The 15,500-nt window shown below is 47.9% G+C and overlaps 1 protein-coding gene across 3 annotated transcripts in view; it reads left to right on the top strand.

Moving 5' to 3' along the window:
• Window positions 1–15,500, top strand: part of TSPAN2 (tetraspanin 2) — a 47,166-nt gene that overhangs the window by 13,305 nt on the left and 18,361 nt on the right. For all 3 annotated transcript variants that reach the window (XR_009006022.1, XM_057533625.1, XM_057533630.1), the window contains exons 2-6: window positions 2,251–2,353; window positions 10,792–10,889; window positions 12,404–12,478; window positions 13,778–13,876; window positions 15,103–15,174. Coding sequence is in view for 2 of the 3 variants with exons in the window: in XM_057533625.1 (XP_057389608.1) it covers window positions 2,251–2,353; window positions 10,792–10,889; window positions 12,404–12,478; window positions 13,778–13,876; window positions 15,103–15,174 (447 nt within the window). In the remaining variant the exon portion in view is untranslated. The remainder of the gene's footprint in view (window positions 1–2,250; window positions 2,354–10,791; window positions 10,890–12,403; window positions 12,479–13,777; window positions 13,877–15,102; window positions 15,175–15,500) is intronic.

The following is a 15,500-nucleotide window of genomic DNA, read 5'->3' as shown; positions in this document are numbered from 1 at the left end:
AGCAGGCGCAGATTTTTCCTCATTGCCCCTTGGCTTTAAAAGGCAACCTCTCTTCTAATTTTCCATTATGCATCAAACACATCTGTGCCAGAAATGGACACATGTATTCCGTCTGGGAGGATGATCCCAGACAGCTATAAATTAGAGCTTGTGTACAGAGATGCCAAAAATGTGGCCTCGTGATAGGGTGTCCCTGGGACCAGTCACCTCCTCCACAGTCTGCTCGGTGGTTACAGGCCTTGGCCTGACGCCTCCGTCAACAGATTTTTGCTTTGTACTTGGAAACTCTTTCCACCGAGTCGCTGCAGAGGCGGGGTAGGCAGGGCTGCCTGGGAGGCTTTGCTGGGCACATCTGACCCAGGCAGCCCCTAGCGCTCCGAGGATGGGGCTTTCCCAAGGGCATCAGAAAACGGCAATGACCTCACAATGACCTCTTCCCTGCACCAGAAACAGCAATGACCTCAAAGCTGATTTCCTCCCAAACTAAAGCACAGCCCAAGAAAACTCTCCCCATTTTTTTTTCTGGACTGATCAGTTAAACTACCGTATCACACTTTTAAACTTACAAGAGTAATACCTGCTTCACGCACAAAACTTAGAAAGTATAGTGAAAAGAGAAAAGTCACCTGTAACTTTACCTTTCAAAGAAAAGTATTGTTAATGTTTTAACATGACTTCTTTGAATATTTTTCCATGCCTTGCTACCCTTTTAAAAAATGCAAAAATCTTTTAAAGCTGGTTGAACCCAGTTCCTTTAGCTGTTCCTCACATTATCTAATTAGTGCTTTCCTCTAAGTCCTGGAAACTTTTAGTTGTTCCACCTTAGAGAGTCCAGCTGATAGAACTCTGCCCCTCCAATTCCCCCTGCGGCAGTCATGCTGCTCTTCTGAAGAAGCCGGCCACAGAGGGAATGGGCCTTGGGGAGACGCAGGGTGAAGAAAGACAAAAAGTCCTCATATATATTCAGACAGATAGCCCCGGCCCTTTACAAATAGCCCACAGACAGAAGGATCTTGTATAAACAGGCCTCTGGTCTGACCCCGACTTTGACATCATTTTTCCTTATTAAACCTCTACTTCTCTGACTTGTGTGCTTGTCTCCCTTTTGCCGGCATCTGGGTCTGCTCTTCCCTGCTGGGGCAGGGGCAGCCTCTAAACTGTTGGTCTGGGGATGGGTTAGGGGAGCCCAACGCTAACTGGATGGGTTGGCAGAACCAGGAGGCTCTCTTTACATCTCTGCTCACTTGTGGTGCCTTGAGTCCAGAAGGTGCCAGTGAACATCTGTTGACCTGATACAATGAAATTCGAGATGGGTGTTTGTGGAGAGAGAGGAGACCGTGGCTGGAGCCTGCTGGCGGGCCTTTGTGACAGTCCTGCGAAGGAAAGGCTTCCAGCTCAGGTGCGGAGCCGCAGAGAAGCCCTCAGAGTGGCGGGGAAGAAGAGGGCAATGAGTCTACCAGCCGCCAGCCTGCCCAGCCTCTGCCTGCGGCGGCCACTCAGCCTCTCCCTGAGCCACACAGCACGCAGACCAGGCTTTTTCAGAAAATTACTTTTTCCTGTCTTGCTTTCCATGGAAACCCAAAATAGCAACCAAAAAGAAAAAAAAGAAAAAAAGAAACAAAACAACCCCGGCCAGTTTCCCTCACTGCCTGCAAAACCATCCCCAGGCAGTGCGGCGCAGTGACAGTGGCAGCCTGGGGGTTAGGACGGCTTCTAGACGCCTCTAAAACGGCTTTCTAACTGGGCACTGTGCACTCAGGAGGTGTGGGCGGGTTCTGAGGTTGGCGTGTTTTCTTCCCATTTAAAGCAGTGGGTTTCCCCCGGTCTTGGAGTTCATCTTGCTCTTGGTGACCTCTCACTGTGGTGTTGGTGAGGAAATCCCAAGTGCCCAGCAGGGGACAATAGGGCAGGAACCAGATACCTTCCCGGGGGGCTGTTGTGGGAATACCCTTTTTGAGACGCCTCCTGGGCTGTGCTGTGTATGCCCCATAACCGCGGGCAGCCTGGCAGAATGGGAGAAACTCCGGGCTTGCAATCAGGAAACCCCAGTTTTAATATCACATCAGGGACCTGGGGTGGGCTGGGGGCTTTGAGCACATCACTCCACTCCTATTATAAGAAGTGTGAAGAGGAGACGGGCTGGTTTCTTAGGGGCCCCCCCTCCAACCCTCAGATTCTGTGGCCTCAGGCCTCCCAGGTCCTGCACACACTTTCCCCTCCCTTGTAAAATGCAGGCTGTTTACCTTTCAGCTGGCAGGGTCGGCTGTCATTGCTTTTGGACTGTGGTTTCGGTTTGGAGGCACCATGAAGGATTTCTCATCGGAGGACAGTTCCCCAGAGTACTTCTACATGGGTGAGTGACTTCAGCTCTCCTCCGCCTTAGCTGGGGCTGCCCGGGCTTCGAGTGGAACCTGCACCTGGACTTCTGGGACGGGGAATGGAGGGAGAGAAAGGAGGCAAACGTGAGCCCCAGATGCCCACCTGGCCCTGGGGTAGGGATGTGTGGTCCAAGCGGAGAGGAGAGGGCCCTACCACCCCTACCCTGCCCACCCCACACATGGTTCATCCCTCTGCTTCTAAAAGCAAGGAAGACCAGGTGGGACTGAACTGTTGTGCTTCTTTCAGCCACTTCCAGAAAAGAAGCCCAGCATGTAACCACAATCCATTTCCAAAGAATTGGAAAAGCCCCTTTGCCCCCCTGAGTGAAGTGGGTACACCACAAAGTCAGTTATTCGCTCATCCATCTGGGGTGACAGGGGACCCCTGCCCAGTCAGGGTCTGGTTTTGTGTATTTGTGATCTTGTATTTTAAATTGTCTAGGAGAGACACATAATTCAAAATGAAGAGAGACATCTCAAGATGTGGAGGGGTCAATCTCAGTCTCTCCATGACTAGGGACTGCAGAGGGGAGAGAGACGGGGGAGAGGAGGGGGGTGGGGAGAGGAGGGAGGGGCGGAGGGAGGGCTGCCATGGAGAGAGGCCTCAGTGTGGGAGGAGTAATAGCTGTCTCCCTCCAACTGTGGGAAAGGGGTGGGGAGTGGGAGGCTGACGTAGCCTCCAATTCTGAGGCCATGTGCTAAGTAGGGGATGAGAAACTAGTGTGTAACCAAGTGCTGACTTAGTGGTATTTGCAGTTGGTGCATCAGGGGTCATTCTAAACTGGTGAGGCAAGAAGGATTTGAGTTAGGTTTGAAAGACCAACCATAATCAAGAGAGAAAAGGAAGAATAGGGACTGCAGAGGTTTGGGGCACAAGGTGTGTCTATAGGATAGTGATTAGCAAGCCTAGGCTGGGCAGAGGACTCTTACAAGAATGTAAAGGATGTGGGCATGGTAGGAATTAAGATTAGAAAAGTTGGGGAGGGACGGAGGACAAGTATAGAGGGCCTTGAATGTCAGGGCTAGTTAGTTTAATAAACAATAGAAGGATAATTTAGGGTTTGGGGGAGGGTACGACCTACACTGCATTTTAAACAGATTATTCTGGAATGAGAGGGGAGGACAGAAAAAGACCATGCTAGATTATTGATATAGTCAGGCCTGAAGAAATAAGGGCATAACCCATGGTGGTTGCAGTAGGAATTGTAAAGAAAAGGACAGAAAGACAAGAAACTTTATTAAGCATTATTAAATATTATTATTAAACATCATTGAACTCAGGGACAGAAGGAATCAAAACAAAAAAGATATCAATGATAGACAGAGTCAAGCCTAGAAGTCACAACTCATGGTTTTCAGATGGAAACCTGAGTTACGGAGGTAAGGGACCCTGCTCGGTTAGAGAGAGGGGCGGGTATGTGGAAGGAAAGATGGAAGCCAGTCTGGGGGGCAGCCTCTGTCTGTGTTGCTCCAGAAACAAAACACTGATAGCAATTTCACAGGTGTAGATTTGGGTCCAACATAAGAAAAGCTTTCTAATGACTTGGTAAATCAAAGAAGCTGAGCAGACTTCTACAGATGAAAGTGATCCCTCCTGATAGCTTGGTATTTAACCAAAAATCAGAATGGAGCGTTTATCAATACAGGAGATTCCTGCATTGAATAGGAGAGCGAACTAGTTCTATACAGACATTCCTGATCCTATTTCCTAATCTAAACTAAAGCAATATGAACAGCCCAAGATGCAAGAAATATCATATATTTATGGACATATCGGTCAGGACTCTTAATTGCAAATCACAGAAACTTGACTCAAACTGTCTTGAGCAAAACAGAAATTTCTTGACTCATATAACTGAAAAGTCAGGATTAGTTCTCATCTCAGGGACACAAGTGACGTGATTGGAATCCAGTCTGTAGCCACCTCTTAGCTCCGCTTTCCTGTGGTTCCAGTTTGGGGCAGGTCCCCCCTAGACGAGATAAAACGTCCACGCACATCTCCACGCACCCGGGAGATGGTCCAGGCGCCATCTCCCGGGTAACCTCAGCAACAGTACACTCTTCTTTCATTCCAACTGATCCAGCCAAAGTCCTGGGTCTCACTGTCACCGGCAATCTTGGGTCCAGTGCCCGTTCCCACACCAGTCATCGTGGCCAGCTGCTTGGGACGGGCTTGTTGGCTGAAGCCCGGGCTTCACACCTGCCTTGGAGCTGAGGCGAGTCAGCCCTCTCAGACCACATGGACTGAGAGTGGAGGGGGTTCTTCGTCTAATAGAAAAGAAAAGGAAGTGAACTCTGGGCAGGGGGGAAAACAACAGCCCTCACAGCAGGGCCTGAATCCTTCCCGCTTGTTCTTGGCGGCCTGGGGCGTGGGCGTGGGTCTGCCCACCCTTGGCTCTTCTTCCTCCTCTCTCTGAGTCACCCTGGAGTGGCTGGTGGTGAGAATGCTCACGGTCAGTGCTTGAAGTCCAGAGAAGTGGATTATCATAGAGTCTTAGCACTAGACAGAATAAGGAAACTGAGGACCAGGGGTTGAAGCAGAGGAGGAGGGGTGCTGACAGCCAGCCGTGGTTTTCCAGCCCTTCAGGGTGGGGCTCAGCCGGCACCCCAGGTCTGCCAACGCCCAGGCCTGTGCTTGTTCTGTTTGTTTCCCTGTGCTGTCTCTCTGGAGAGTGCCAACAAGAAAAAGTCCTTGTGAAGTCAGGAACATTTTCTCCACTTTAAATATTTCTTATAATATAAATAGAAAGAGCAATATACATGTTTACAGAAATTGATGTTTCTTTCCTCAATAAGTAATTTTCCAAATAGGAAAGACACCAGTTCTCTAGCAATAAAACGAGAAGAAAAGTACAACAGGATGCCATTTTATGGACTTGCATAGCCAACAGTGTGAGGTAGCAGGACTTTAAAGAAGAAGCAGGCCCAGTTTTTGGAAAATCTCACTTCATGTCACAGGGTACTGTGCACTGATCTGTGTGTTTTCCTTTTCAGAATAGGTTCCAGAGCAATCAGCCCATTAAACTCTTATCACCCCATTGTTAAAGAGCCCTGGAGAATAGGCTTGGCCCGTTGAAGCACTCTTAAAGAAATACCACCTCTCCCTGAGAGGGACCTCAGGAAGGCACGTGGTCTAGCTCCCTGCTTCTGGGCAGATGACTGCCGCCTCTAGGGGGATGCTTTCCTCTCTGGGACCCTTGGGTCTTTCTCCTTGGTGATGGAGAGAAGGTCCCTTCTTATAATAAAGATCTGGAGGTGACGTCACAGGCAGGGGCCAGCGTGGAGAGGATCCAGCTGTGAGGGGAGCTGGAAATGAGGCCAGGGAACCAGGGTAGTCAGACTGACTGCACCTGCCGCCTCTTCTCAAGGACCTCTGAGCTCAGGTCGAGACCTGGAGGCTGACCCAGGTTGTTGTGTCCACTGGCTGCTATCGTGGAGAAAGGAGAGCCTGGCAAGAGTGGAGCTGGCAGCAAGAAAGGCTGGGTGACTTGGTGTTTCCCAGACCCTTTCCACATTAGTCTCCTTCGGTGAACTCTTGGGGGAAGGCCCCAGTGTCTTCCACATTCCACCAATATGCCCCTCTGCTTTCCTGTTACAACTTGTCTCTGGGGCTGCCCCTTAGGGGTACAGGCAGCACAGGGGTCTTCTTTCCAGGAGGCGATCCCTTCGGCCCTAGGAAAGCTGGAGCACGTGAAGTCATGTCTGTGAGCAGGGGACAGAGGACGTCATGGGGCTTCTCCACGACGGGGAAGGGGCTGCCCACACAGACTGCGGCCACTCACTCTCCGGTATCGCAGGCTGCCTGTGGCTGTCCCTCCCTGTGAATCCACAGCCGCAGAGCCCGGCTTTGATGGTGGCTGGACGTTATGTGTGAGGAAAGCATTCCAGTGCTGAGTGCTGAGGGGCTGGCTTGACTTTTTAAAAACTCTGACTCACTCTGGTAATATTTTTTTTACTTCTCAATTTTTAGTTGTACCTGAGATTCATAGTAGTTGCAGAACAGACACGTGCCATAGCTTACATTGTTGAGACAGTTTCTCCAAAGCATTTTTACAAGAACTTAAGAGATAATTATTGCCATATTGCACATAACAAAACTGAGGAATAAGAGGACTTACCTAAAGGCACAGTTGACAGGCCTGGATTTCTAGCTCCCACCAATGTGGTTTGAAGGGAAAACCCAGAAATCATCAATGATAGATCCCTCGGGCACTTTTCTGAAGGAAGAAGGAAAAGAACCCTCCTGCCATTTGTAAATTGCAAGATTCACAGATTTCTAGCTAAGAAAATCACGTTTCTTCTGAGTTCCTACTGAAAGTGCAGCATAGGAGTGAGGGTGTGCACTTTGGAATAGAACCCTGGGTTCAGTTCCAGTTTCCCCCCTCACTAGCTGTGCAATCTTCAGTAAATTACTTCTCTGTGTCTCAGATTCCTAATCTGTGAAATATGAATACCACTTCTACATACCTCATAGGATTGAAGTATGAGATGATTTAACCTATCAACGTGCTTGAGCGCAGTACCTGTTGTGTCGCGAGCCCTCAATAAATGTCAGCTGCTATTACAGCAGTGAGGGCAGCCTGAGGAAGGAGTCAGCCTGTGGGAGGCACAATGATGTGGGAGAGTAAGAGAGGGGAAGATAAAAGAGTGGTTTAGATGCCATGTAGTCAGGGTGAGACACCAACTGGTAGCACTGAGGCTTCCAGGTGGCAGGTTCCTGAGATAATGCCTGTCTAGGGCAAAGGACAGATGCTGCATAGAGCAGCTGAGGCACTGGGAATGGTGGTGGTTACTCACTGTTGAATGATTCCATGACTAATGTATGTTAAGCTCCTAGAACAGCACTCAATAACTAACAGCTGCTGTTATTTAGCGAGGACCCTAGTCCTTACCTTCCCCATAAACTAAGTCCCATCCAATATTCTAAATACATATATAATTATGTGTGTCCAGGGCAAGCTGGGAGGGAGGGAAAGTTGCACAGAGGCAGAGAAAAATATTTTCAGATGAAAAACGGTCATTAGGCAGGTATGTAAAATCATCTGCAGCCAAAAAGCCACTGAAATTGATGAACGTGTCACTATCCAGTCCTTAAAAGGGGAGCCATTTAAAAATGAGTTGATGCAGACAAGGCTTTTAGGATGTCACTGTCTCCTTTCTGTGTTAACTGAAATGATACTTCTAGCTTCAAAAGAAGGATTGGAAACCAGAGACAAGTGATGGAATCGTCAGGAAATTGGTGGTAGCATGTCACCTGGAGATCACTGGCATTGCAAGGCCCAGCTACTAATGCTAAAAATGCAATATCAAAGTGTTTTCTCTTTTTCAAATCAAGGGAAATAGGACTCAGAAAGCACAGGGGGTTGGGAAATAGGTCATACACTTGTCACAAAGCTGCCTCAGGAGCGAGAGGGCTCTACAGAAACCATCTTGGAATTAAAATGTGACTGCCAATTAAATGTATTCATTCAACAACTATGTTTTGAGGGCCAGATCAAAAAAAAAAAAGGATAAGGTATGCTTGGAAGCTACAAGTGGCCTTGTGGTGTGCAGAGTATTACAACCAGATTTGGAACTGAAATCAGCAGGGCCAAGAAATTTGCTGCTTGTAGAATTTCTTCTGATTTTCCCATCAGCTCCAACCAGCAGTGTTCATCTGGTATTGAACTGAGTCCTGTGGCCACACGTGCACATGGAGATCTGCTGGGGAGAGGCCTCAGGAATCAGAGCCCCTGGGGCAGTTTTCAGGGTGTTTGCTGTGAGCTCTGGAATTCTGATAGTCTAAGAATGGAATATTGTACCAATAAGTGAATTTTCTTGGGGAGCTCTTATTTCAGAAGGGCAAGGGGCTGAGTTAGCTTGTTCGCGTGGGGAGCAGGTCTGTCCTCCTCAGACCCCGGTGCCTCTGTCACCGTACCCCAGCCTCCTCAGAAGCAGCCCCCTCTCCTAGACTCCACACTCTCAGGAGGCTTTCCCCGCGGTGTGCAGCCATGCCCTCATCTACCTGACTTGGGAGAGCCCAGCCCTCTGGTGGCTTCTTGGATGCTTGTTGGGATGTATCCCCAGCATGTATCTCTAAGCAAAGATGGGCAACAGTAGACAGCCAGTCCAGAACTTCACATTTAGTTTGCTCTCTCTTTATCCTCTTATCCAACAAACACTAACCGAGAATTCTGTCTTGTTCCTACCATATTCTAGGTAGGGTGACTAAGGTTTGGTTAAGGACCTAACATCTATGGAGAGAGACATAGATGAGAACCCACAGAGGTACAAAGTGGAAAAGAGTAGGCTGGGTCACATCATAGTGAATTCCTATGTGGCTGGAGTGTAGGATGGATAAGGGTCCCAGTGGGTCCGTCTCTATAGACTCCAAGCAGAATCTGTAGACTGTATCATGTAGCAGTGAAGAGGCAATGAACCTTGTAAGTAGGAAATCAATACAGGAAGGTGGCCCACCCAGGAGACATTCTGTGAGGGAACTGCTCCAGTGGGTGGGAATCGGGGCTCGAGGCCTGTGTGTCCAGCCTGGAGCCCTCTTGCCGCTCTGACCCCCATTAGTAAAATAGAAATGCGTATAATACTTGCCTTACTTAGTGGCGCTGTTTTGAGGAGCCAAAGAGATGATGGAAATAAAAGAGCTTTGAAAAGTAAAGAAAAATGTTAAAACAATAAGGTATTTCGACAGTGGGACCAACAATAGTATTATTTTTAATATGGTATCATTTCTCTCATTACCACCTCCATTCCGCATGAAATTATTTTTTTAGAGAAAAGGAAAAGGGAGGAAGTGGCTGAGCCTGCCTATCGGGAAATAAATAAATACCCATCTCAGGGCCTCGGAAGAGCAGGGCTTCCCGGACCCTGAAAAGGGCCCTGAGAGCAGCCTGGCTGGTGCAGGGAGCAGAACAGCCCAGCCTGCCGCCCAGTCTGTCAGGGAACAGAGAGGTCTGCCCACAAACCCCTGTCAGCACCCAGAGGGGCCCCCGGAGGCGCCCTGCAGGCCAGCCTCAGGGTTGCCCCACAGAGGTGGGACGCCAGCTCCCCACCCTCTCATGAATGGGAGTGGTTCCCAGGTGACTCATGTGAATAAAATGCAGAAAATAAAGTTGAGGTGATTGGCATTATTCTAAGCAAGTCGAGTGCCAGGCCCCATATTGTGTTCTAACTTATCTCAGGATCAGAAAAGGAAGTAAGAAACTGGCTTGCCTTTATTTCTCTCAGAACAAGACATCTCTGCCCTTTTCCTTCTCTGTGGAACAGCTGTTCCTGTGGCTTGACTTCAGAACTAAGTGGAACGACCACCCGAATTAAGGCCGCTGTTATTGTTGGAGAGGCAGGATGGGATAGTGGTGATAAGCTGGCTTTAGAGGCAGACGGGTATTTTTATCCCAGCTCTGTGATCTTGGGCAAGTCACTTAACCTTTGGGGGCCCAGTTTCTCTGTCTAAAAAAATGGAGATAATAATGGTACCTGCTTCATGAAGATTAAATTAATAAATCTGTGCTAGGTGCTTAGAACAGTGCCTGGAGAAAATAAGCCCTTAAAATAAATGTAGCTAATATTATATTAATAAGAATATTACTTGGTGCATATTACCTTATCACCTCCCCTCACTGGCTATTTTCTTGTAACACTTACCACCTTGCGTGCATCCAGTATATACGGTACTGCCTTCTAAAGTTTATCTTCACACAAAACCTTATTGTCTTATCGCTGTGTCCTCCGCCCCTTTCCTTGACTAAAAGCTCCCCTCTTCCATTCCACCCCCTCCCTGCTTCTCCATCCGAGCCTGGGCAGATCAACGGCCCCCCTCCCCTCCCAGACACTTTGTCCTCAGGGCCTCTCATGAGATGGGGACAGCCACTAATTCCAGAGTTCCACGAGGGCCTCGGGCTCCTAGGACGGTAGGGGTTCACGTCCCAGCTCTGGCACTGGCTCCTCACCGCCCCTGGACCCACTGTCATCAATCTCTGTGAATGGTATTAACGCCCACTTTACAGGGGTGGCCGACATCTGGCAGGTGAAGTGCCTGGCACGTAGGAGGCACTTGCAGATGACCAAGAGCGTAAGCTGGGGGACAGAGGCAATTTCCGATCCTCGCTGGTTGTGTGAGCCTGAGCGGCTTCCTTCACCTCTGTACGCATGGGCTTTCTTTGTTCCCTGGGGATTACAGCGGCCCCCACCCCCCCCCCCCCCACCTCTCAGGATCCTTGTGCAGGATGTATGAAGTCAGGGGTATGAAGCTCTCAGCCAGAAGCGTTCCACAAGGGTTACCTTTATCGTATTAACAACGGAAGGCCCTGCCGGGCCGGACGCCTGGGGCAGTGGCGGCAGAGGCTGGGCTGGCAGCACTGGTGCCGGGCAGAGGGCCGATCCCGAGTAGTCAGCGTCTTCTCTGGCCTCTTCCCCCCAGGACTGTATGTGCTGGTTGGAGCAGGGGCCCTGATGATGGCCGTGGGCTTCTTCGGGTGCTGTGGAGCTACGCGGGAGTCCCAGTGCGTTCTCGGATCTGTAAGTGGGGCGAGGTGGGCAGGGGCTTGGCCTGAAGGGAGCTGGACGTGCTCTTTGTCCCTACCTCTGTGGGAAATGTGAAAACAAAACAAAACAAAAAAAGGTCATTAGTGTGAAGATGTTTTGGGAGAAAAAGTGCCTAATAATATTTCACAGTGAGTGAGGCAGCTACAAGATTCCCATAATCAGGGAAGTACTGTTATCTATAAGAAAAGTACTGCTGTTTGAGATCAGCAATTTAAACAAACATATCTCTTGTGGTTTATTTTAAGCCTATGTAGTTTAGCAGCCTCTGGTTTAAAAAAAAAAAAATGAAATAAGTTCCGTTAACTGCTCTACATCCAGTGCCGGTGTGACCTGAGAAAGAAGAGGAGCAGGAAGCAAGTTGTTGTGTTTCTGCATGAGGAGGAATGGCAGTTTTATTAGGCGGCCTCTCCTTACTCATTGCAACCTTTGGTGTTTGAACTGTGGCTGCTTCTACTGATCTCTCTCTTTTTTTTTTAATAAATTTATTGATTGACTGATTGATTTTGGGGTATGTTGGGTCTTCGTTTCTGTGCGAGGGCCTTTCTCTAGTTGCGGCGAGCGGGGGCCACTCTTCATCGCTGTGCGCGGGCCTCTGTCGCGGCCTCTCTTGTTGCGGAGCACAGGCTCCAGACGCGCAGGCTCAGTAGTTGTGGCGCACGGGCCTAGTTGCTCCGCGGCATGTGGGATCCTCCCAGACCAGGGCTCGAACCCGTGTCCCCTGCATTGGCAGGCAGATTCTCAACCACCGTGCCACCAGGGAAGCCCTTCTCCTGATCTCTTGCCATGTAAGGTTTCTAACTCATTCCCTCAGTTCTCTATTCTTTCTCTTTCCCCTGTTGCTGAGCATCTCAGGTCTTGTTTATCACTGAACTTAGTTTAATCAGAGCAGACCCCGAGATTGGAACAGAAATCTGTCCAGAAGGACACCCTTCACTTCCACTTCCACCTCCTCAGGGAAGCCATCCAGACCACGCAGTCTCAGGTCACCCCCTCCCCAAACCCAGCCCCACCAGCCACTCTCTATCTTCTGGTCTTATTTTATATCTTTATAGAATCTCTTTTGTTCATCAACTAGTTACTGAACATATGGGTGCCGGGCACTGTTCGAGGTTGTGGGATTTCTATATCACTCTCTGAAATTAACTTACTCTTTTATTGCTTACTCATTTATCATGTCCTCCTCTCTCTACTATAAGGTCCCTGAGAGCAGAGGCACTGAGATCTTATCTTATTCACCACTGTATACCCAGCACCAAGGACAGTACCTGGCACAGAGCAAATGCTCAATAAACAATTGCTGAATGAATTAATGAGTGAATGAATGTGTGAACAAACTACGAATGAACTAAGGGGCCAAATGCTTCCTACTAGATCTCTTCAAACTAATAACCTTGGCTAGTGTTTTGCAAAAGGAACTAGAGTCAAAGAGGTTAAGTAAACTGAAAAGGTGCTGAATTAATGAAGTTAGTATTTTCTCTCCTCTACAGTTTTTTACCTGCCTATTGGTGATATTTGCTGCTGAAATAACCACTGGAGTATTTGCTTTTATAGGCAAGGATGTAGTAAGTAAATATTACTTATAATTGTTTTTTAACGATGGTTAAAGTGCTCTCTTTATGGCAAAGGACATGAGAATATTGGTACCCACAGTGATATTCCAAAGCCAAATAACCCCCACAATAATCATTTATGCAGAACTTTTTAACCTAGGAGTGTGGTGTGGACTTTAGCATATGTGTGTATGTGTGTGCGTGCATATAGGTGCACACATATTTCTGGGGAGATAGTTCATAGCTTTCACTAGATATATAGAGGGGCCTATGTTTTTTTGTAACAAAAGGATCTCTCTAATTTAAGATGATCCCGTTTGGAATGTGGGAGGAGTTAGATTGCAGATATGAGAAAGAAGGATGGGGAAGAACACGCATTCTCATCCCTTGTTAGCCTGTCCTTTGTCCTTAGGGTTTGGCCTGGACAGAGGCCAGGTCATCCTCAAAGGCTATAGCCAGCCTCCTGGGTGCCGGTGAAGCCAGTTTGTTAAGATTTTTGCTCAAACTATAGGTGAGCAGAATAGGTTATCAGGAGAATCCACAGAGGAAGGGGCCTTTTTAGGTGTAAACATGCAGTGGGGAAGAGGGGAGTGAAATGGAAAAGGAGGAAGAATGGAATCTTAAGTTTACTATATTTTACATAAATTCATATGCCATCAATATTATGCTTATGAACTTATTTTAGATTTTAAAAACGGTAAACATGTAGAATAAGTAAATGTCACCTCCTCTGGAATTTTTCTGAAGTAGCTGGTTATATTTGTAGGTTAGAGGAATTGGATCTTATGACTTCTTGAGAGCCTATGGATTTGGGGATCACGTGCAATTATACTAGAAAAAGCGTTCTCTACGTTTTCTATGATACTTGAATGCTGAAACAGTTTTCCTTGGTCGTGAACACCTTTTAAACCATGTCATGAAAAGACTTGAGTACGTGTAACCAATGGAGTCCCAAGAATACATAGGTTTCTACCCTGGCTGTGCACCAGAATCACCTGACTGGGGCCCAGGAATCTGACTGAGGTTCAGCTGTTGCTGATGTCGATTCAAGGTTGAGAACCTCCACTCTAAGAAATCTTTCTAGTCTATGAAAAGTATTCTTGGTTAATCTATCCTTCCATCTTCAGAAGCATCTTAGAAACTCCAGAATCTATAATCTGTTCCATATAGGCAGAATTACCCTTAAATCCAGATAAACATATGGAAAGGCCATATTTTTGAAGGGTAGGGAAGAGGGACTTTTTCTTGATGAAGGGAGAACGTTTGAAACTTCTCACTCATGTCCTCTTGTTTTCCTGGTATTTTTCTCAGGCTATACGACATGTTCAGACCATGTATGAAGAAGCTTATAACGATTACCTTAGAGACAGGGAAAAGGGAAATGGGACTCTCATCACCTTCCACTCAACAGTAAGTGACTTTACTTCTTCCTTAAAATTGAATCTTCTAAAGATTATACATGAGCCAGGTTCTCTGTAATCACCTAGATTAAAAATAAAAATAAATTGAGTGAAGCCAGGCAACAGCACTATATGTCTGCCTTCGTAGGAGCCATGGTTTGCATTATGTGTAGAACCTAGAAGAGAAAGAGTCGACAGGAGGAAGTCAGGACACGCACCCAAAGAGACAAAAGAGCACACACAAACAAGAACATCGAGAAAGCCGCCCAAGTAAATAATCAGGTTCTCTCAAGAGTGGCCTTGTGGTGTAACAGAAACAACTGTGACCTTCAAGTCAGAAAAGCTTATCTCTAGCTGCAGCTGTGCCATGGAACAGCTTGGTGACCTGGAGCAAGTTCCTTGCCTTCCTGATCCTCACTCAGCCCCCTCAGTTGTAAAATGAAGGGGCACATGAGACAGGCACGCTCCTTTTCTCCCGGGACATCCTGTGAGAACGTGCTGTCAGTGCAGTGTTCTCAGCTACAGGCAGTTAATCAAGGAAGGCTCCCCGGGGGAGATGGGCCAGGCCAGTGTCGTCCTGATTTCTCAACCACTGTGATATGGAGAAGTAGCTATGAACTCCTGGCCAGGTGTTTTCAGGTAGCCCAGTTCTTGTCTGTCACAGGTCTGTCCTGGAAGGTGCCAACCATTTATCCTGTTCAGCTTCAGCTGCCCCAGGGACATCAGACAGCACACAGGTTCCTTTGTCTTTGAAGGGTAGCCCTAAGGCAGGACACCTGTTGGCTGGCCAGTATTCAAGCCCCAGTCTTTTAGCCCCTGGGGTTTACTGTGGCCACTTCTCCTGTCCGTCCCAGGCTCTCCTCAGTTAATGAGCCTTTCCTGAAGCTCATAAAACTTTAGCTACTCAGCAAGGCTGAGAGAAAGAGTCTAAAGACCCAACTCCTGTCTAAAAAACAGCAAGTTACACAGACACTGTCAGCTAGCTTCTTGCCTTGTTTGGATTGCCTTCAGTCACCTCCTGTTATAAAACTTGGACAAATTTGGTGAAGTCGTTTCTTGCTTTGCTAGCATGACTATGTGACTCTTCATACTGTCTCCAGAATGGCCACTGGGTTGTAGTGTCAGGCCTCAGAGCTGTTTTCCGGCCTCAGCACACCCAGTCCTTAGCAGTGATACCCAGACTTGTAGCTGCAGCTTCTCCCTCCTTGTCCTAAAATCTCTTTTCTGACTCTCTAGTTTCAGTGCTGTGGAAAAGAAAGCTCTGAACAGGTCCAACCCACCTGCCCAAAGGAGCTCCTAGGACACAAGGTAATCTTCTCTACCAGGTTCCTATCCTGCCTGTGGTGTTAAGATGGTTCTTGCCCTCGGGGTGGAGGGGTGATTCTGGGAGGCCCTCTGCCAGTAGCTTCTAGCCTCAGCTTTATTCTATGTAGAATAAGTGAAGCAATGATGAGTCCCAGTCTCCTGGTACCCTGGGGAGTAATGGTGTGCTGACTTGCCAGTAATGATGCAAATGCAGTGGCATTAATTAAGCTCACCAGGGCCAGAAGTGTGCACCCTAAGGATGTTGCCCTGTACCCTTCCATGGGTGTCATCGCACTGATAAATGCTTCCTTTATTAAGTGCTGCATGGC

This window comes from Balaenoptera acutorostrata, chromosome 1 (assembly GCF_949987535.1).
Source record: "Balaenoptera acutorostrata chromosome 1, mBalAcu1.1, whole genome shotgun sequence".
Classification (NCBI taxonomy): Eukaryota; Metazoa; Chordata; class Mammalia; order Artiodactyla; family Balaenopteridae; genus Balaenoptera; species Balaenoptera acutorostrata.
The sequence above is the reverse complement of the archived record's forward strand: the minus strand, read 5'-3'. Positions and strand labels throughout refer to the sequence as shown.